This window comes from Monodelphis domestica, chromosome 7 (assembly GCF_027887165.1).
Source record: "Monodelphis domestica isolate mMonDom1 chromosome 7, mMonDom1.pri, whole genome shotgun sequence".
Classification (NCBI taxonomy): domain Eukaryota; kingdom Metazoa; phylum Chordata; class Mammalia; order Didelphimorphia; family Didelphidae; genus Monodelphis; species Monodelphis domestica.
The window spans coordinates 277,063,852-277,086,827 of NC_077233.1; the positions used below are offsets into that span (position 1 = coordinate 277,063,852).

General features: G+C 34.4%; 1 protein-coding gene across 17 annotated transcripts in view; it reads left to right on the plus strand.

The window, feature by feature from the left end:
- The window catches only part of UBAP2 (ubiquitin associated protein 2), a 122,672-nt gene that overhangs the window by 30,141 nt on the left and 69,555 nt on the right, over positions 1 to 22,976 (plus strand). For all 17 annotated transcript variants that reach the window (XM_056803896.1, XM_056803894.1, XM_056803901.1 and 14 more), the window contains exons 3-8: positions 4,033 to 4,110; positions 9,300 to 9,410; positions 10,808 to 10,961; positions 11,918 to 11,995; positions 22,159 to 22,213; positions 22,776 to 22,879. In XM_056803896.1, the coding sequence (XP_056659874.1) occupies positions 4,033 to 4,110; positions 9,300 to 9,410; positions 10,808 to 10,961; positions 11,918 to 11,995; positions 22,159 to 22,213; positions 22,776 to 22,879 (580 nt within the window). The remainder of the gene's footprint in view (positions 1 to 4,032; positions 4,111 to 9,299; positions 9,411 to 10,807; positions 10,962 to 11,917; positions 11,996 to 22,158; positions 22,214 to 22,775; positions 22,880 to 22,976) is intronic.

The following is a 22,976-nucleotide window of genomic DNA, read 5'->3' on the forward strand; positions in this document are numbered from 1 at the left end:
AGTTCTTCCATCCATGTTTTTCTTTCAGCTAATTGATTTAAAGTTCACTGCATGATTCCTAAAACATGTAATTCTTCCCATTTTTCTTTCAGTTGTGTAGACACTCCCTAATTTCTCAAATGTATTAGGAGATTGTTATTTCTCAACTCAGAGAGCTTGGTCTTTCATAAGTTATCTTCAGATTGACTTTAGAATAATGATTTTTGTTTTCACCCTCGATTAATCTCAAAAATTATTAAGTTGTTTGGAGGTTGTGATCTGGTTCACTAAAAAGTGTCCACAGCAAAATGACATCTGTATAGCACATTTTGACATTTAATTATTTGTTGCATTACTTTCAGTGTGTTTTAAAACTAGATTTTAAGGTCCTCTGGGGTAACAGTTATACATTTATTTTTCATTCTTCTCCACAACTAGTATAAAATTTAACTACATGCTGTTAGCATATAATTGTGGTATTAATTGAATTGTGTCAAGAAATTAGAAGTATAACTAAAAGGAGATGGTTTTAGTATATTAGAAATAATTGGGGGCAGCTGAGAGCCAGGGCCCAAGTTGGGAGGTCCTAGGTTCAAATCTGGCCTCAGACACTTCTCAGCTGGGTGACCCTGGGCAAGTCACTTGACCCCCATTTCCTAGCCCTTAACACTTTTCTACCTTGGAACCAATACACAGTATTAATTCCAAGACGGAAGGTATGGGTTTAAAAAGAAAAAAAGAAATAGTTTTTGAGCAAGAGAGAAGAAGAATCAAAAGTACTAAAGCTATTGAGTGGGGATTTATAGATAATAGATATGTGTTCAGAGAAGTTGCATTTTGCTGAAAAGATGTTTGAGTGGGTTAGAGGAATTTTTTAAAGTTTTCTTTAGTCAATTTAGAATATTTTTCCTTGGTTACAAGTCATGTTCTTTCCCTCCCCTCCCCCAACCCCTCCAGTTCACATGGAATTCCTCCAGTTCATTATTCCTTTAAGCACAATAGTATTTCATCACCAACATTTACCACAATGGAAAAGGAATTCTTGCCTTACATACAAATCCTAAATGGGCTTAAATGCTTTTCCCAGTGTGCCACATTGGATATTAAGTGGGGAATATGAAGAAAATGAGCATCAGTTTGGGTATTTAAGTTGGGCTGGTTTGAGAGCATAACAACTGTTATGTAATGAGAGGCAAGTGTTTCTTGAAAGGTGTAAGAGTTAAAATTTAGGGGACACTAAGGCAGGTAGAAATTAGTTTCTCTCTGCAAGGAGTATTATATTTTTATGAGTTTTATTTAAGATAAGGAATTTAAGAATATACAAGGAAGAGAAGCACGTGCTAGGTGGGCCGAGAGGCCCATTCAAATTTCACTCACATCATGAGACCCGTCTGCTCCAAAGCGGAAGTAGGAAAGAGACCTTCAGTAGGCAGAGAACTCCTTTAAATAATAATTTGTGACCTCGCCCAGGAGAGAATTCAGTGCGATTACAAAGCATTATGGGAAGTGAACAAGGACTCCTGGGAAATGGAGTCCCGAGTTCAAGTCTCCGTCTTTACATAGGCTTGAAATAAAATTAAACTTCTCTTCTTTGTCATATTTCAGTATAGTCTTCTGCTCCCACCCCCCAGCTCCCTAGTGGTAGCTCTTCATTTGATCTTAGGATTTAGAGAAGAAATTGCAGAAGTTAACAGGAATAGTATGTTTCAGAGCCATATCAAGCATCCCCTCCCCACCATAGTAGCTCAAAATATTTTTCATATAATTGTCTGAATTTTCACTGTCTCACATAGCATACTTCGTGAAAATGGCTACTTAAGTGTAGGTGTTATGTAAGAGATATTCTGTATATAAAAAGATATTGCTTATTAAGTATATCGGAAGAGAGATCAGCTAGTTTTTAGAGAAATCTTTTTTTTTTTTTGTCATGGACTCTTTTGGTTGTCTAATGAGAATATATAGGATTACAAAGGAAATAAAATATGTTGAAATAAGGGTGTTCAAAAGGAAGAAAAAGACACACATACCCCCACCCCCAGGTTAAGAACCTGTTCTATTCTAGAGAATTCAGGAAGATTGGTTTAAGTTTTTGCCCCCTTTAAAAGGGGGCATGGAGGTTTAGCTTTCATAGAGTAGTTGAGTTTTAGTTTTCTGTCAATTTGTAACTCCAAAAATACATTGCAGCAAAAAAGCCAGTATAGATGTTTTAAGAGAGTCTTGTATTATAAGTCAATTAGGACTTAATATGTTCAAATAGGCAGAAATGGAACAAAAAATAGAAATTGGGTGGAATAGGCTTTGGACCCTTACTATAGTCTATATGCCATATGTACATATGCACACACAGAATGCTCTTCTTTGAGTTTTTGCTCTTCTCATTCATGGGATTGTCCCAAGCATGTAGAGGCTAAGTACTTGTTCAGTGTTATAGAGGTGGTGTCAGAGTTAGTATTTGAACCAAGACTTTCAAGTTCTTTTATTTATTTATTTTGTAAAATTTATTTAGTCAATTTAGAATATTTTCCCTTGGTTACATGAATTATGTTCTTTCCCTCACCTCCCCCCACCCCCTCCAATAGCCAGCGCACAATTCCACTGGGTTTTACATGTATCCTTGATCAAAACCTATTTCCATATTATTGACATTTGCACTTATGATCATTTAGATGATCATTCAGAGTCTACATCCCCAACCATATCCCCAACGACCCATGTAATCAAGCAGTTGCTTTTCTTCGGTGTTTCTACTCCCACAGTTTTTCCTCTGAATGTGGATAGTGATTTTTCTCATAGATCCCTCTGGATTGTTCATGATCAGTGCATTGTCACTAATGGAGGAGTCCATTACATTCGATTGTGCCACAGTGTATCCATCTCTGTGTACAATGTTCTCCTGGCTCTGCTGCTCTCGCTCTGCATCACTTCCTGGAAGTTGTTTAAGTTCACATGGAATTCCTCCAGTTCATCATTCCTTTGAGCACAATAGCATTCCATCACCAACATATACCACAATTTGTTCAGCCATAACCCAATTGATGGGCATCCCCTCATTTTCCACTTTTTTGCCACCACAAAGAGCGCAGCTATGAATATTCTTGTACAAGTCTTTTTCCTTATTATCTCTTTGGGGTACAAACCCAGCAGTGCTATGGCTGGATCAAAGGGCAGACAGTCTTTTAGCCCCCTTTGGGCATAGTTCCAAATTTAGGCTTTAAGTTCTTTCAGGCATTAAGCCCCTATTCTCCGTTGCTTGCCTTTTTACCTTTACTTAAGGGAGAGAAATAGAGGGAAGGAGAGAGACAGAGAGAGAACCTTTATTTTGTTTTATTTTATTATTTTAGTAAGTCAGGATTACTTCATATCTTTAACTCCATGTCTCCAATTCCACTATAAGGGTAATTAGTCTTTCATGGATATAGTGTATGTGACTTTGGGGAAGTTATGTGTATGGACACTCATGAAATACACAAAAATGATATGTAGTATAGTTTTTGGCACCAAACTTAACTTAAAAAACCTTAACAACTTTAAAATGGGGTGGGGTTTCGAAATGATTGATTTTTATTCTTTATTTTATTTTGTGTTTGTATTTTTGGTTTAACTTTGATCTTGTAAGAATGTTATCTGAAACTTGTTTTTATAACAAGTTTTTTGTATAATAAAGTGTTTATAACAAGTTGTTGTAGCAACTGCTCCCTTCTGCCTACCCATATACTCCTGGTGTTCTCACTTTCCTGCCCCCTTTAGTGCTGATTCCTGAAGAGAAACATTGAGGTCTTCTTTTCCATGATTAGCTAATGATAATAATGTAGGCACAAAGTGTAACACAAGTTTTAGGACAGTTAGATACAGAAATGGAACAATGTTCAATATTTGTCTTCATTTTGGTAGTAGTTTACCTTATAATAATTATTACTGGTGCTAATTGCATAAGGCCACTATTGATGGAATAACTCAAATTAACATAATATTTTGGGGTTTTAGACATATGCAAATTTTAGCATTTTGATTGTGTTTTTATCACAAACATTAATTTTTTGTGTACTGTTTTAGGCAACAGCTGAACAAATTCGCCTCGCTCAAATGATCTATGATAAGAATGATGCAGACTTTGAAGACAAAGTTAAACAGGTACATTGGAGTGAAACAAGTTCTCATTTTTAGAGTTAATGTTTAATTTTCTAGGGTTTTCAATTCTGTAAAATGAATATAGGGTTAGCATTAACTAGGATTCATTGAAATTTTTTAGAAGGGTTACTTGTAAAATATTTGGCTAAAGATTTTTGGGAGTTGATACTCTCATTGTTCTTGACTATTATTAAATATTCAACTGTGTTTTTTATAGTAACTATACATTTATAGTAACTGTGCATTTATATAGGGCTTCAAGAGTTTGCAAAGTACCTAAAATACATTTCCTCTCTTGAGCTATAAACATTATTATTATGTCCCTTGATACACCTTTTACAGTGAAGGAAACTGAATCATAGGTTAGTGTCATGGGTAATTTTTGAACTTGGATCTCATGATACTAACTTCACTTTCCACTCTACATTTTTTTCCTCTAACTACTTAACCCAGTGTAAGAATCAAATGAGATAATTTATAACATTTTAAACCTCACAGAACCGTTTTTTAGTTATTATTATTATGAGCAGTAGAATCAAAGCATTAGTGCTGAAAGGAAAATTAAGAGATTATCTATTCCAGCTCACTCATTTTACTGGATAGGGAACCTATGTCCAGATAGGCCAATAACCTTGCCCTGAATCCCTTAGCTAGTAAGTGGTAAAGCTAGGATTCAAACTTGGATATTTTCACTTCCCAACTAATGCTCCTTTCATTTAAGTCGCTCAGACTAACAACTTGGGTGTCATCCCCTCCACAATTTAATTTGCCATCAGTTCTGTTTTAATATCTCTTGTCTACATGTCCATCTTTGATCTGAAACTGCTACTATCCTGATCTAGGCCCTCATGATCTGATGTCTAGACTGCTCTTATAGCTTTCTATTCTAGTTAGTTTCTTTGTTTAATTCTTTTCTCCATTCCAGTTCCTCTCAGCTGTCAAATTTATAAAATTTAATTTTATAAAATTTATATTATGTATACCTTCTAAAGGTATACATCTGCCATGTTGCTGTACCTTTGTTCAGAAAACTCTAGTTGCTCCCTGTCACCTTCAGGATACTGGGAAATGCCCAGGGGAAGTTGGTCCTAAGAAGAGAGATTAAAAACTTGAATCACCTCTCTTTTAGCTCAGTGGAAGTCACTTCCTTAGAAAAACAAAGGAACTGATGGAGTTGATTTTTATGGTACATCATAAAGCAGTAGGAAACATTGTTGCATGCAACAATGAGTATTTACAAAAAGATGATTGCAGTTTACTTGCAATATTTGCTTCAGGTGATCTGGAGATAGAAATATTCTACAAAGAACTTGATAAGACCTCCAAATTCATTCAGTATAATACTATTGACTTGGTACATAATAGATTGGCAAGATAAAAGAAAGATTTATCTTAACTTTTGTGGGATAGTACTAACTTCAACTTGCATTTGATCAATTTTATAGCTCATTGTTGACTGTTATTTATATTATTATAGTTGTTACATTGTTTAAAAATTTCCATTATGTTCATAGGCATTTCCTTCCCCGTTTCATGGTGTTAGGCACATATTTTGTTTTCAGGCTTTTGTTATGACAAATGATATTTGTAGTTGTATTACCCTTAGCAAGTCACTTAACCCCTATTACATAGTCCTTATTGTTTTTCTGCCTTGAAGATAATAAACAGTATTATTTCTCACAATGAAAGGAAGGTATAGGTTTAAAATAACATTTTTAAAAAGAGAATTAACAATATGGTTAAAAAGCCACAAAAAATGCTCAAGAAAGTAACTCCTTAAAAGTTGGACTTCACCAAATGGAAACTAAAGAGTTCATGATATATCAAGAAACAAATTCAGAAGACTGAAAAAATAGAGGAAAATGTGAAATGTCTCATGGGAAAAATAACTGACCTAAAAAATAGATCAAGGAGAAATAATTTAAGAATTATAGAATGGCCTGAAGGCCATAACCCCCCCCCCCCCCCCAAAAGAGCTTACATATCAATAATAATCACCATTAAACACCATAAGAGAAACCCCCAAAATCAATGAGATGAATCAAATTGAAAGTTAAAAAAATTAAAAGTTTAAAATAATTGATTTAATAAATTAAACCAGGGGTTGGTTTTATGTGGGGGCGGGGGAAATCAATAAAATAAATAAACCTGTGGCTAAATTTATAGAAACATAAAAAGAACAAACACAAATTACCAGTATCCAAAAAATGAAGAGAGTAAATTTGTAACCAGCAAAGTTGCAATCAATAATTAGGAACTAGTATAGGTCAATAAAATTAAAGATCTTGATGAAATAGATGAAAATTTGCATAAATAGAAATTGCCCAGATAGAAGAGGAAATAGAATAATAAAATTACCCTAGGACAAAACTCAGAACCATAGAGTTACAAGCAGATTCTACTATATATCAAGGACCAATTCTGATATTATAGAAAGTGAAAAAAAAATAGGTAAAGAAACAGTTCTAGAAAATTTCTTCCATGATCAAATTTGTTTTCATAGCTAAACCTGGAAAAGCAAAAAATGGAAACAACAATAGATTAAGTTTACAAATGAATATATATGCAAAAAATTTTAAAATAACTAAAGAGATCACAACAATATATCACAAAGATATTGCACTATACTGTGCTGAATTCCTACTGTTAATTCAGGGTTAGTTCAGTATTAGGAAACCTAGAAGCATTAATTGTCCACATCAATAATAAAAGCAATTATATACTTCTCAAAAGATGCAGAAAAAGCTTTTGGCAAAAAAGAATGATCATTTCTATGAAAAATATTATGAAGCATAGAAATAAATGGAGCTTCTCCTAAAAGAAGTAATAGCTATCTAAAAGAAGAGTAAATATCAATGGGAGGAACATTGGAAGCCTTTCCAATAAGTTTGGGATGAAGCAAGAATTACCTGAATCATTACCATGTTTATTCAGTATTATATTAGAAATGCTAGAAGCAAAAAGAAATAAGCATAGGCAAAGAAGAAAAGAAAACTTTTTGCAGATATATAATGTTTTATTAAAAAGAAATCTGAAGGGTAAAATGAAATCTGAGAATCAAGAACTTCTACAGAGTTGTAGGATACAAAAGAAACCCATACAAATCATTAGCAGTTCTATATATTTCCAACAAAACTCAGAAAATATAGAAAGATAAATTCCTTTTAAGATAACTGCAAAGAACATAATACTTGAGAGTCTTCCTGCCAAGACGGTAATTATATAAACACAAATAAAAACAGAACTAATTTTAATTGCTTATGTATATACTAAGCCAATATAATAAAAATGTCAGCACTACCTAAATCAATTTTACTTATTCAGTGCCATGCCACACAACAAAAGAATTAATATATAGAGCTAGAAAAAATGGTAAAATAATCCAGATATAGAAACAAAAGATTAAGAATATCGAGGGGAATCAGTGGGAGAAAAAAAAGATTTCTTCTTTAGAAAATTCATATCCTTTGACTTTGTCATTTGGGGAATGATTTATTTCTATAAATTTGTGTCAAAGTAAGCCTTTATCAGATCAATTTTTATATTACTTCATTGTCTATTGTACCTTTTAGTAAAATGAAGCTTCTCTGATTGCCCCTTTTAAATTAAGGTCTATTTTTGCTTTTCCTTTTTCTGATGATATAGTTGTTATTACTCATGCCTTTTTTAGTTCAGCTGAAGCATATTAAATTCTTCTCTAGTCTTGCTTAGTGTCTCTTGTTGGATTCTGATTAGCATTGTTGGATTCTGATTTCTGATCCTTTTTGCCATGCATATGTTTTATGAGTCAGATCTTCCTATTCCCATTCACAGTTATGTTTACTATGTATTTCTCACCATCCCATTTTCTTTTCTCTTTATCCTGACCCTTCTCAAAAGTCTATTATGCATATAAATGATACTTCCCATTAATCTGTCCTCCCTTTTATCATCTCCTCCTCCGAGGCCTTTTGCTTATCCCTTTATTGATGATCCTCTATTGGATAAGTTAGTTACTATAGACAGTTGAGTGTGTATATGTTTGTTTCTCTTTAAATTCTGATGAAAGCAGTTCAAGCTTCCCTTATTTTTCCTATTGTTATGAAAAACTAGTGTGCATCTTTTATGAGAAAATTTTCCTATTCTACCTCTTCCCCCCTTTCCCGGTGCATTTCTCTTTCTAAGTCTTTAATATTTGGAGAGAAGAGATTATTCCAACATGATTGACTCATATCCATGTAAACTCCTTTAAATTGACTGCATAATGATAAAGTTCTTCCCTTATAATCTTTATTGAAAATTATGTTTATTTTTTCATAATTATCTTAATATGCCTAAAAGTTGATTTTTAAAAAACAATCATATTTTTCTTTGGTGTATAGTAGTGCTTAGGCATTACAGTTTTTTCTTAGATATATAATCTAAATTTTTCATATTTTTTAAAATACAGTTGATTTTATCTTTAACCTTTTAGCAGTTATCATACCACTTGTGAAGTATCTTATAACCTATTACTAGAGCTTTGTTCCTTTCATTTTTTTCATACCTTGTTATTATCATTAGCAGTAATACATTGCCAAATGAAATTGGCTACATTTATAGACTTTTAATAACAGATTTTCTCTTCATCTAGCATTTTTATAGTGCTTTGATGTTTTTGAAGCACTGCACAAGTTTTACATATCTCATTTTATCCTCACCTCCTTGAGTTAATCTTGAGTTCCATATTCAGTAATGTAGCTGGCTAACATTAATACAATTTGTTTTAATGTACTATGCAGCTATGAATTGGGGGCTTTTTTTTTTTTAATTTGCTAATGGGGAAGTTGGAGTGGCAGCTTGTGAGATACAAAATTGATGTACTATGACAAAGATCCTAGTTTAGTGGGGAGATGACATAAAATTCGGTTGGGGAACTGAGTTGGGAACTGATCTATCTTTAGAAAACTTGTATAAGCAAGGGGATTTGTCAGCAGCGAAGTAAAAGTTTGCTTGCTCCAATGGACATCTCGGAAGACTGTCTTCATATATATTAGGTGATTCAAGCTTGATTATGAGAGAGTATAGGGCTTATGTAAGATAATTTTGGGGTCACTTTATGATCATTTCTCATGAAGTACAGAGATCAATCTAGAATCTAAATATTATTCTAGCTCCTAAAATATTTGATTAAAATGCTATCATTTCTTAACTAATTCATGCTATTTCTATAGCTTATGGAAGTAACAGGGAAAAACCAGGATGAATCCATAGTGGCCCTGCATGATTGTAATGGAGATGTGAACAGAGCCATCAACATATTGCTGGAAGGGAACTCAGACACGGTAGGTGTTAGTTTATGAAATGCTTATGGAATAATATTTGTAATGAAATGTTATAATTTTAAGTGAAAATACAGTAGTAATTTTTAAAGTAGGCTTAAATGGTTTCAATCAATTCATGTTTCCAGTTTGTTTTTTTTCCTACAAAGTCCTCCTATCCTCAATCTCTAATGTTTTTTCCTTTTTAATTTTTATTTAGAATATTTTCCCATGGTTATAGGAATCTTAATCTCCCCGCCCCCCCCCCCCCCAACCCCTGCTCTCTCCCAAAGCCAACAAGCAGTTCCACTGGGTGACAAAACGTATTTCTAAGTTATTCATATATTTTTTTAAAAGTTTATTTAATTAGTTAATTTAGAATATTCTCCCCTGGTTACAAGAATCATATAGTTCTATGTGTATATTTGGAATGTAGAGTCCCAAGTATTTTGTATATTCTATAGTTACTTTAAATGATTACTCTTTCCATCTTTTTTGCTGGGTTGTGTTGGTAACAGGAAATCTGGTTGTTTTATGTAGTTTTATTTTTTATTCTGCTACTTTGATGAAGTTATTCAGTGTTATCCAGTTTATGTTTGGTTAACTTTCTGACTTTTTTTAACCCTTACCTTTTGTCTTGAAATCAGCACTGTTTCCAAGGCAGATGAGTGTAAGGGCTAGGCAGTGGGGGTTGAGTTATTTACCCAGGGTCACACACATCAAGGAAGTCTCTGAGGCCAAGTCGAACCTAGGACCTCCTGTCTCTGGCCCTGGTTCTCAATCCACTGAGCCATCTAGCTCCCCCTGAGATACTCTTAAGTATACTATTTTGATCATCATGTAAAAATAATTTTGTTTTCTCTTTTCCTTTGTGTCCTGTCCATTTCTTTTGCTTGTTTTATCTGTTTCTTTTTGTTAATGTTAGTTTTCTTATAGCATAGTGATGAGTTTACATTAATGTAATGACTTGAATATTATGTGCTATATTTTATCTGGATTTCAGATGTAAATTAGGACTTGCAATATCATCATTTTTAAGATAAGCAATATTAGTTTTGAATTAGTTATCTTAATTGACATGTTCAAAGTTATACAGTAAATAGTGAAAACGATTGTATCTGAATCATATTTTCTTTACTTCTGGTCACCTTTATTTTGTACCACACTGCCTCATGGTATTCTGGTTTGATCCAAAACTGAGCAGTGACCTACTGTTTAGCTAGTGGGAAATGAGTTGTCCCTTATGTCTTCATCAACACAGAAAGAAATTGGTTATAAAAAACATTTAAGATAAGAGAAATTTTGTTGGGTATTCACCTGAAATCTTTGATTGCTTACTACTATTGCTACTTTGATGGGGAAAAGATAGCAAGTTTGGCAGATATTTTTGTATATTTAAATATTTTCTTCTCTGGAATTAGACTTCGTGGGAGACTGTAGGTGGTAAAAAGAAGAGTATTGGAAAAGAGAGCTCAGAAAACAAAGAGAATAGAGAAAAGAGAAACGATAAAGAAACAAATCGTGTTCGTGGAAGCAACAATCGCCGGGGAAGAGGTGGCAGTCGTGGCAGAGAATGTAAGTGCAAAACTTCTCTTCCCTCACCAATAGCATTCCTAGTTTTTTGGAGCTGTTTTGTTGGTTTGTTTAAATGTAACATTGGTACTGATCTACCATATTATAGCCAACATCAACTGTTTAATCCTTTTGTTCTGTATGTTTGAGAACTGTAGCTATTCCTGTTTCAAAGTAGTTTGAAGAGTAAATTTTCTTATTATAGTAGATTTATTCTTATCTCCCTTTCTTTAAATATGAATACTATTGTATAAAAATTTTCCACCTCACATTAGAAATGCAATTGCACAGATAGTTCATAGTCTCTTGTGCATGTGTGTTTATGTATACATAAAACTCATTAAAGTCTTAAGCTTGTCTCTTTACCGCATTTAGTAGTGAATGTTATGAAATTAGGAATAATATTTGAGATAAAATATTTCTTTTGCTCAGATTTCATCACTTTTCTTAGAGAGCTCATGTCTTTTGTTTCCCAGTGTGAAATTTCTACCACAACCAAGAATCTGTACAGACGCTATTTCCCACAACTTCAATACTCTGTAACTTTGCTGCCCCAGCTTTGTCTGACTACATTATTATATTAAATAATTACACATGATGATTTGATATGTTGTTATTATGTGAGTTGCCAAAGAACCCTTCATTTTACAGGAAAAGGAAGGAACTTTTGATTGGACAAAGACTGAAAATAAATGGATCAAAATGATTAGCTTGGGATACTTAAAAAATAATTACTGAAACCTGGTAAAAAAAAAATAATTACTGAAATCAGGAATGTTTAACTTTTGATAGTCAGGGCTTTGCCTTTTTTATTTTTTATTTTTTAGAATTTTTTTTCAGTGAAAGAATCTTCACTGAACTTTTTAAAAATTTCCTTTTCTCTTCAGTATTTAAATAACTTTATAATAAGGTCATAATTATGACAAAAAAAAGTAGAATTCTCTGTTATTCTTCCTTAGTTAGAGGTGAAGAGAATGGCGTCGACTGTAATCCAGGGGATAGACCGTCAGATCGTGGCAAGCGTGGCCGCATTAGAGGTAAGACCTAAACAATGGAAGAGAATCTGAAAAAATTTTTGTTGCATTGTATTTTAGCTGAGAACTCTTTTTTTTTCTTAGAGACTTTAAAAAAAATACTCCATCTCTTTCAGTGTCTTGGCATTTCAAAGAAATCTGTTAGTATTGTCCTGATTATCAGAAACATTTAGCTTACCCCCTCTCAGAGTTAAAGATTCAAATGCCAAGCTTCACCAAAGCTAATACTAATGAATACAGAGGGATATTAATATCTGGTTGACCTATGGATTCTTCGTAGGAGTGAGGTTAATAGACACCAGACTGTCTCCAAAACAGTTTTTTAGAAGAGAATGCTTCTTGGAGTTGGTACCTGGAATATTACCAATCCTCTTGAAAGATAACCATAAGAATGTAGAAGTAGATTTTCTTTTTTCTTGGGGTGGTAGGAGATTGGAAAGACTTGAGAAAAGGAAGAGAAATCAGAACTGACTGCCTTTTTTTAGGTTTAATACTAAATAAATCAGTCAAAAAGCATTTGTTTTCTTTTTTGTGTCAAGCAATATGCCTAATCACTTGGGATATAAAGATAAAAATGTACCAGCTATTTTTCTTAAGTATCTTTCCTTCAGGGAGATATTTATAGGTATATAGAGAATTCATACTAATTTTTGGGAAGAGGATAGGAAATCTGTATCAAGTTTATTGATTGGGAATGGATTCATTTAACTAGTGATATTTGATAAGAGTGTAGACAGAAGGGGTTTTGAGAGACCAAATTGAGGGGAAAACATTCTAGGTATGAGAGTCAATACAAATACATAGAGATTAGAACTGATTTGGGTTTTTTTGAGTATTATGTAAGAAGAATAGAAATGTGGATAGGTGACAGATTGTGAAGTCCTTTATTAGATCTTAGGGGTTTTGGAGAGACTGCAGTTTATTGTGGAGGTTAGTAACATGGTTCAATCTGTTGATGAGGAAAATATCTTTGGCAGAAAATATCTTAGTGGTGAATATTCAGGCTGAGGAAAGAGGGGGCAGAGAAACTAATTAGAAGGCAATTTAAAAATCTTGTTAATGTGATTTTAGACTGGAACTAAGATAAAGACTGAATATAAAGGGCTAGAGGAGAAATAAGATGTATTAACAGATGTTTTTAAAATAATCTCTAAAAGATCATATGTTATTATGGCGATTCGTGAATTCCAATTAGAATTTCATTCTCCATGTTTAGAAGTTCTGGGCAATTCTCTGATATTCTTATTCCCTTCTTTATGATGATATGGGTTTTTGGACTTTTGTGTTCTTCTGGGAGACTTATGGTCTCTGGCATGTCCCTGCACATCCTTTCTTCAAGTTCAGTATGTTTTACTTCCACAATGAGCACATTTTCTTTCAATGTTATTGACTTTTGCTTCTCTTCTTCTAGATTTCCTTAACTTCTTTGTGTTTGTATTTCCAGATTATTCTCTCTTCTGAGGCTTGCTATTAAAGATTTTAAAAAATATTCTGCTTATTTTTGCTATGTAGGCCATAAATTCTGCTTCTATATTATTTTTCTATTGAATCACTCAGGAAGAGCATATTATAGTTCCATGTCTCAAATTCCATAGGGTTCTCTGTTGCATGAAGTGTTGGATACTAATTTTCTAGTTCTGGAGGCTGTTTTTTTGTTGTTGTTGTTGTTCAAAGTCTTTGAATTTTCTTCTTCCTGAAATCTTTGTTAATTTTGTTTAGAGCCTTTTTTCTCCAGTACCATTAGTTCAGAGCTTTGTAACACTCTTTCTGGGTTGCAGCTTCCAATAGCCTAATACTTACCTGGAATGGGCTATGACCAAGCTGGCTATGGAATCTGGAGCTAACTTTTAGAGCCAGATTCTTTATACAGTTGGAAAGAAGGCAAGGGGAAGGGGAAGGGGAATGAGTTGGATGTAAGACTGTACTGTATTCTTGAAACTTCTAGTTAGTTTGAGATGTCAAGGAGAAGGATATTGAATGAGCTCTGGGTTAGTGAGTTGTATGTAATTTCTGGATTTTCAAGGTTGTGTTAAATTTCTTATGTATAATAATGCTTCCCATCTTTTATCTTATGTTTTTACTGGTGCTTCTCCATGCCCAAAATGAACTTTTCCCCTACTTCTGCTTCATAGAATTTTTTCTTTTTTGTTGTTGTTGCTTTTATTTATCTATTATTTTTTAATGGAAATTTTTTTTTACCCCATCAGAAAAAAAGAAACTTTCTCCTTACCATCTTCCCTTTATAATATCCCACCCATTTGGAAAAGAAATAAAAAACTCATGTTTTAAGAAAATGTATAATGAAGCCCATGTCCTGTCCCTTGAGATATCCTCCTTTCCCCCTGGTCTAATTCTACAATCTGAGCTCTTTCAGTCTCTCTGAAAAGTGATTAGTCGTCATCATACTGCCCAAAGTCTTTAAAAGTTGTTTTTCCTTATAATAGTATTGTTATAGAAATTATTCTTATGGAACCAGTTATTTCACTCATTAGTTCATACAAGTCTCAGATTCATTGAAACTCTCCTCTTTATTATTTCTTACAACACAATAATATTTCATCACATTTGTATGTTGTAACTATTTTTTTACTATTCATGTGGGAGTACTCCTTCAAGTTCCAGTTCTTAATTCAATTCTCCAGAACTTAAATTTTTTCTTGTTTTTGCAATTTTTTTAATTTGGTAGATTTGGATTTTGGCATCATATTCCTTGGAATTTTCATTTTGGGAATTCTTTCAGGAAGTGTCTAGTATAGTCTTTCTGATTTCATTTTGCCCTTTGATTCTAAGAGATCTGAGCAGTTTGCTTGATATGTATAGATCTATACCATTTGTGGTAATGGCTTTCATTTAGTACATTTCCTCTTCTATTTTTTTTGAAGCCACTTGTTTTTGTTGTAAGATACTTTAATTCTTCATCCCTCCCCCACCCTCTCTTTGTTTTAATGTTTCTTGTTATCTCAAGTTATCTTTAGGGCAGCTAGGTCTCACAATGGATACAGTAACCTACCTGGAGTCACAGAAACCTGAGTGACCTCAGACACTTTAATAGGTGTCTAACCCTGAACAAGTCATTCCATCTCTGTTTTTCATGGTTTCCTTCATAAAATGATGTTATATTTTAAATTAACATATCTAGCAGTTATTTTTTCATAAAATTTATTAATAGAAAATATAGATAAGCACAGAGTTAAATCTCATCCTTACTCAATTTCTCATGCCACCTGTGTCTATTCTGTTGGCATTTTTTCTCTCTCCCTCACATCTCTGCTCTCTCCCAGAGTCCATCCCCAAAATCTGAGGTATTTCCCCTCCACTTTTATTGACATTCAGGACATTCCTCTGATATTTGAGGAATTTTGACAGACCAGTACCACTACTCAGGAGGGTAGGGGATAAGATCCCCTTGGCACAATTCCCCCCTTTGATGGTTTAGGAGACCAGTCTCCCCAATGGATCATTTAAACATAACTATTTTAAACTTCTAAATACCTTCTAGCAAAAAGTACATACAATATTGCATTTTTTAAAAGGAAGTTACAATAGTTAGAGATGAGAAGGGAATGTGAGAGTAAAAATCTAAAAACCGATTGATAGATGTATTGACAATGTCAATTGGAGGCAGTTCCCTTTGGCATAAGAGTTTACATTCAGAATAAGTATTTTCAATCCCCTTCCAGTGGATCTTTTGATGGGGTGTGTGGCTTCTTCGGGCATCTTTTCAGCACCATCTCCAAATGAATCTGCTTTCTTGGTTCTAGATGTTGGCATTTTTTTTCCCCTGAGATTTCTCTAAAATTTTTTAAATCTTCGATTTTAGAATAATTACACAATTCCCCCTGAAGAGGGTGTTGATGAACACCAGAATCACCCTGGGATATATAAAGATTAAAATTTAGGGGAGACTGAGGCAGGTAGAAATTAGTTTCTCTCTGCAAGGAGTATTATTTTTTTAGAGGTTTATTTAAGATTGAGAACCTAAGAAAATACAAGTAAGAAAAGCACGTGTCTAGGCCAGAGAGAGAGGCCTAGACACAACCACTCACATCTTGCCTACTAGATGGAGAGCTACATGTGGTCCGAAGAGGAAGTAAAAAGAGCCCAGAGCCTATTCACAACCAAGTTTAAATGCCCCATCTCGCTCTCAGCCCACGTGAGAATTCAGTGAGATTAGAGGGCATTCTGGGGGAGTGGAGCAAGGGCTTCTGGGGATTGAAGCCCTGGATTCGAGTCTATTTTTACAGATAAAAGGCTGAGTTATGAGGTATATGAAACAATTGTCAAAATTAAATCACCCCCCCAAAATTTCTTTTCAAATAAAGAGCAAAAATTAAATTCTGTATAAAAATAATTAGTACAGAAATGATAACAAATAAAAATTTTACATGTATAAAATCCTGAGGGGGAAAAAAATAAACCTGTAACAGGTTCTTGAATCACAGGAAAGGTCCAGTTGAAGTGACTTATGTCCCACAAGCCTGTAGGACAATAGCAGCAATACAGCGCTTTACCCATTTTCAGCCAGGACTACAGAAAATTGCCAAACTATTAGAGAAAGGACTATGTTTCAGCAGCAAATGGGAAAAATCATTCCCTGGTCTGATTTTACCTTCACTATTAGGAATAGGGGGAGCCTGGATGATAGCCAACCACAAACTCCTCAACCCTGGAGAGTGGAGGAGGGTTGAGGAGTTTGTGGAAGTAGTGGCGGTGGACTCGGAGAAGCTTGCGCTGAAGGAAGCTGAAGGTGGGGGCCTCTGAGACTGTTTCTCCATTTTGGTCACGTGAGTGATAGGGACTGATCTCTTTTCTTTGCCCCAGCTATCTAAGGGCTTGGGCCTTTTAGCCCAGCCTAAACAGAAGGGGTATTTAAGCCCTATTCCCTTCTCTACCCTTTCTCTCTCTATATATATCTCTAATTCCTTTCTTGCTCCTATTGTAATTAAACTCCAAAAAAGGCTGACGGCTGACTTGAGTTTTTCATTTAGGAATTACATAGCTGAATTCCTTGGCGACCTTAAATTAATATATATCAGTCTTTTAAAGTGATTCCCTTGTAACATTGTCTAAAGCTTTTGGGTTCTCATTTTGTCCTTTATTAATTGACCATTGAAAACCTGTTATATTTGAACACCAATATATTTTGCAATTCTGTTGTTGGAGGGCATCTTTGTTGTTTACATTTCCTTATTATCACAAATATGTTTTGATTTGTGATTAATATAAAATTGTATCCCAAATACAGTATATTTAAGGTATATGTCATATTTTTATATGGCCATATACTTTTATCATGAGAAAATCAAGATCATTCACTGTGGACCCTCTTCTTGTCTCACAAGCCCTTATTATTATTATTATTATTATTATTATCCCCATTATATCCTCTTACTCTAATTACTGATAGTAGACCTCTGTTCTGTCTCCTTTGTTGAATCTTCTGCACCCTATTTCTTCTGTTGGACATTTTGCTACTGAAATCCTCATAGACACCTTAAATTCAGCTCGTTCACAATGGAACCCCTCATCTCTTTTACCAACCTTCCTCCTCTTCTAATCCCTTTCTAAATTTTATTTTTATTTTTTAAATTGTCAACATCTTTCTAGGCCACCACCTTTGCAGTCTTATTGTCACAGTATTTCTCACCCCACTTATTCCAGAATTTCCCTAATATCAAACTGTCTCTTCTTTTCATACATTTTCCCTTCAGTCTCATGGCTACCATCCTATCTCAGGCCCTCAATTCTGCAGCTGAGCAGATATTCAGAGTATGCTTTGCTGTTTCTAGTCTCTCCCACACTTCCCCCATTTCCCATTTCTTTTCCTTTGCCTTGATTGCCCCATATGACTATAAAGAGTAAAATTATGGTTGTACTGAATATATGATTGTGGTCATCGAAATTAATTAACTCACGTCAGAATGATATTTTATGGTAGTTTATTTACAAATAGAAAGTAAAAGTAAGAAAATCGAGAAAGAGAATGATAATTACTCTGGCCTAGTCTGAATCAGTCAGGGTTTCAGAGGCCCCAGCAAAGGAGGGGCCCGGAGCTAAATTAAACAAGGGTTCTAGCCATGAGTCCTCTTGAAGATGAGGGACCTATCCAGAAGCTATTCCTTCCAGAAAAACTAGGAAAGGGAGTCAGCCTTTTTTTTATCTCACCCACATGGTGTAGGCCAAAGGGAAGAAGTCTTGAATTCCAAGCCAGATCACCTCCAAGGCAAAGTTCAAAGGGGAAAAAGCTGACAGTTCTTTGCATTCTTTCCACTTTTGATGTGGACCAGTGGCAGCTTTAGCTTTGCCCATGGGGGCATTCAGTTGTTTTGATTTGTCACTCCCTTGCACACCTCTTCTTCCCAACCCACCACCCTCACACTTAAGGATGAAGTGGGTAAAATGTAAACGTAAATGGCTAAATGTAAAGAATAAATAGGGGAGAGTTAATTACATCTTCATGTCCATCATACCCCTTCATTTGCCAATTTTAAACTTAAAACATTTCCTGATTGTACCAGTGGATAGAGCCTTCCCTCCCTAAACTAGCTTGTTTTCATTTGTATCTGTCTCTGTCGTACATGTATTTCTATATGTCTTTCCTGTGAGGGTATAAGATATTCAAACCCAGGAACTATTTCACACTTGTGTTTTGTTTTTTTTTCCAACAAAATCTTATCCTAGTGATTAGTACTGTGAGAAATCAGATGTGTTGAGTCATTTAAATATCTTGATATTTAAGTACATTTAATGATGACTCTTTTAGGATAGTGAATTGTCATCTTAATTTATGTGTTCATGTTTCTTTTTACATGTTATAAAAATGAGAAATGCTCCAACAAATAAAGATCATTGTGGGCTGGAAACCAAGAAAGCTGTCTTGATGAGGATTGCTTACAGTGCTGATTGCATACAATACTGAGTTGATAGAATTCTTTGACCGTTTCTATGTTCTTTTTTCCTTTATAAATAATTTGTGAGATGCATTTCCAAGTAGTGTACATTACTAAAGTGTTTTTTGTATATAGTATATTGATCTAATATTGTAGCTATATTTTTAAGAACTTTATATAAAGCTGAATCTTCAAAATTGCCTTCTTTTTTGATAGTACAGTGAGTTTGAATTTATTGCATATTTATCTTTTCCCTTTGCCCTTTTCATAATGTAATATACTCTTTCAAAAGCTTTGAAAATGTATCTCTTGAATGTCATAATTTTTTTTTAAATCCCATTTTGAAAAGAATACTGAAAGGTGTCTTGTTGGATTATAATAGATCACTACTAATTCTTACTGGAGAAAGCCTTATTTATTCTCAGTTATGAGAAGATCCCAAGGAATTAGAGAGGAGAGATTTAAAATTTACACAATTCATGGGATCAGTAATTTAAGGTTCTTTTTAACATGTTTTGCATTGAAAAGTAAGATCATATATTTAGGTATTACAGATAGGCCAACCGTTACATTTTATTGATGAGAGACTGAGGCACAGAGGTTAAATCTTTGCCTAACATTGAATGGCTATAATAGGTAGTCTTTACCAAATCTCTTTACTGAAGCTAGGAAGAGGGTCAGTGTAGCTATCTTCTCAAGCCTCAACCTTAGTTTTTATCATATTCCAGCATTCGTTTTTTTTATTGATTGATTATTTTTATGTCCTGCTTTCTGCCAGACAATCATCTCTTGTAACAGTTTTATTTAGAGAAGGAAGAGAAAAAATTGAAGCAAAGCAATTGATACATTTAAAAAATTTTGACACCACACATATTCTTGGATTCTCTTCCTCTGCAAAAGAGTGAATTGAAAAAACTTTTTATAACTCTTTATTCTTTGCAATATTATAGTATTCTGTGGTAATTCTTTCGTGGTGGTAGTTCTTTACATTTATGATTGCATATTTTTTTTCCTGGCTCTGCTTAGTTCCACTTGCACCATTTCATGTAGATCTTTCCATGTAGCATTTAATTTAATTTGTTTATATTCTTTGCCCTTACATTATCTTGTATGTTGTTTTTTTGGTTTTATTTACCTCACTTCATTAGTTCAGGTAATTTTTTTATGCTTCTCTGTATTCATTATATTTTTTAAAATCCCAGTAATATCCTATTATATTCTTACACTACAGTTCATTTAGCCATTCCCTAACTGATTGGTAACACTTGTTTTCAGGCTTTTGTGACAAAAAATGCTGTTCTAAATATTTCTGGAAGCTATGATAATCTTAGGATTCTCTGTGTAGGGGTGACAGATAATATTCTATCCTCTAATGAAAAGACTTTGAAATTAGGGGGGCAAGAATTTCATGTAAGACACTACTTAATTTTGCCCTCAGGCAAGTCACTTAATCTCTCTCAGTTGTAGTTTCCTCTTCTATAAAATGAGGATAAAGTGTCCTATATAATAGGATTGTTGGTATGTTGATGAATTTAGCTTTGTAGCAAGTTTGAGATCTGATATTTCTAGGCCCCATTCCTTTCCCTTGATATTACTCAACTTTTATTCGTCCAGTTTATATATCTTGACAATTTAGATTGTATTTGTGACATTCTCCTTCTCATGAATTTTCAATTGTGTAAATATGTTATATCAAAACATATCTTGTCAAAATACATCGTCCAACCTATATATCTGCCTGTCACACCAGATGGATTATTAATGTCAAATGAAGTTTAAAACATGTCTAACTTGTCACTTTTGTGGAGGCTGTTTAGTGAAGAGGACAAATAATGGAGATGACATTTTCTATAAGTGATGTCATTCTTTGGAACAGAAGAGTCATACTGGGGGATACAGATGTAAACTAGAAGAGAACAGCTAGGTCTCTTAGTGGATAGAGAGCCAGGCCTAGAAATGAAAGGACCTGCGTTCAAATTTGGCCTCAGCCACTTCCTGCCTTGTCACCCTATGCAAGTCACTTAAACCCTACTGCTTAGCCCTGACTACTCTTCTGTCTTGGAACCGATACACAGTCTTGATTGTGAGAGGTAAGATAAGGGTTTTTTTAAAAAAGCATAATTGGGGAATGTTTAACAAAAAATTTTTTAAGAGAGTAAAGGCAATACAACAAAAATAATGCTAACATGTGTAAAGGATAATTTTAGTGTTGTGACCTAAACTATATTAATTATTGGCCACCATGGCTATCCCAAATAAAAAAAATATCCAAGTCAGCTGGAAATTTATGATGATTTAATTAATATAATGGAAAGAAATTAAGAAGGAGGGAGAAGGAAAAGGTGTAGGATTTCTCCTGCTTGGCTTGTGCCAGGGAAAGATTAGAGGCTTTATGAAGGTAAGGTTTTGGAGAGTAAAAGAGGAAGGAATCAGCCTGAACTCCAAACAGGGCTCAGCCAAGATGCCTGGACCTCTGAATTAGCTCAAGGGCAAACTCACCGCCAAAACCCAGACAAATAGTTGCCACCACGCCAAGATGTTGGAACGCTTAGCATGCTGCCAGCCGGAGCCGCCTTTCCGGGGGGAAAGGCCAAAGAGAGGAAGTGACATGCCCTATATAGATGGTTTTACATCACTTTCCTGCGTCTCATATGTACCAATGTTAGCTTAGCTTGACTTAGGACAGCCCAGGGGACTGTCTGCTGTTTCTGCATGTCTGTTGAAGGCCATTTTCTCAGATACTTAATCCTTGAGTATGGGTGCAGACATTCCTGACCTTGTTAAAACTAAGTAGGGTGGAGCAATGTAGAGTTCCCAAGCCTGATTCTGTTAGACCAAGTATCTCCATTGTTTCAAATCAGGAAATAGCTAAATCAAATCTTCTAAAGTATGGTCTGAGTAGGGTGGAGTAGTTTTAAAATTCACACATGTAGTATTCTAAGCCAATGCAGAGTTTTGTTTGGTAAGGCTGCTCTAAGTGTTTTTTCTTTACCATACTGTTTTTGTCAAATCCCAAGGTAATAGTTGACTTAAAAACACTCAACATTTAGAACATTGCATTCATATGAAATGAATTTACCCTCTGAACATAACCAGTTATTGTTTCTGTAAGACCTCTGATACTACTGATGTCCCCTACCTCCTCTTCCTATTCTGCCACCACTTGCCTCTTCTCCCAGTAGCCAGAGTTCCCCTCTTCCCTTTTGGGACTAGTTTGATAATAGTTATTGAACCAGGAGGGACAATGTAAAATTTCTCTTTTGCTTCCTCTTATAGGATTTGGACGCGGGAGAGGGAGAGGAGCAGGGCGTTTCTCATCCCAAGGCATGGGGTAAGTATAAATATGACTAGTTTCCCCTGTTATTTTCTTTGCTAGTTCATTTCTGCCCCTGGACTTTTCTATAATTGTCTGTATTCATATTTAATCCCCATGAAAAGTTCTGATAAAGAAGATGAGAACAAATAAAATGGTATTTCCTTAAGGCAGTTAAAGTTGTTTAGTTAAATTTAGCATGTATAATAGGATATAAACAATATGCAAGGTTACATAACTGGATGAATATCTTTTATTTTCCTCTTGAAACAATTTATTTTGAGAGGCTTAGAAGTAAAAGGGGCTTGAAAAATCAGGCCTGGGTTCTGTTACCTCCTACCTGTGTCACCCCTGGCAAATCATTTAACCCCAGTTGCCTAGCCCTTATCACTCTTCTGCCTTGGAAGCAATTCTTAGCATTGTTTTAAGACAAGAAGGTAAGGATTTAAAAAAGAATTAAGAGGACATGGGCCACCACCACCCCCCCTTTTTTTTTTTAAGCAAAGCAGTTATATTTTTAACATTTTCAAATTTTAGTGTTGGAATTTTATCTTTATTTTGCAATTCTTTTAAATCCTAGGACATTTAACCCTGCAGACTATACAGATTCTTCAGTCACTGATGGCTTTGGGACAAAACCAGAAGTTTGGGAAGCTGGCCAGAATGATACAGATGATGGATCTGGTAGGAGTCTTCAGAAAGAACTAAACTATAATAAAATGCTTCAATCGGAGGCATTTGAAAGTACTCGAGATGCATTATTTTTACAGTAATGGAAATT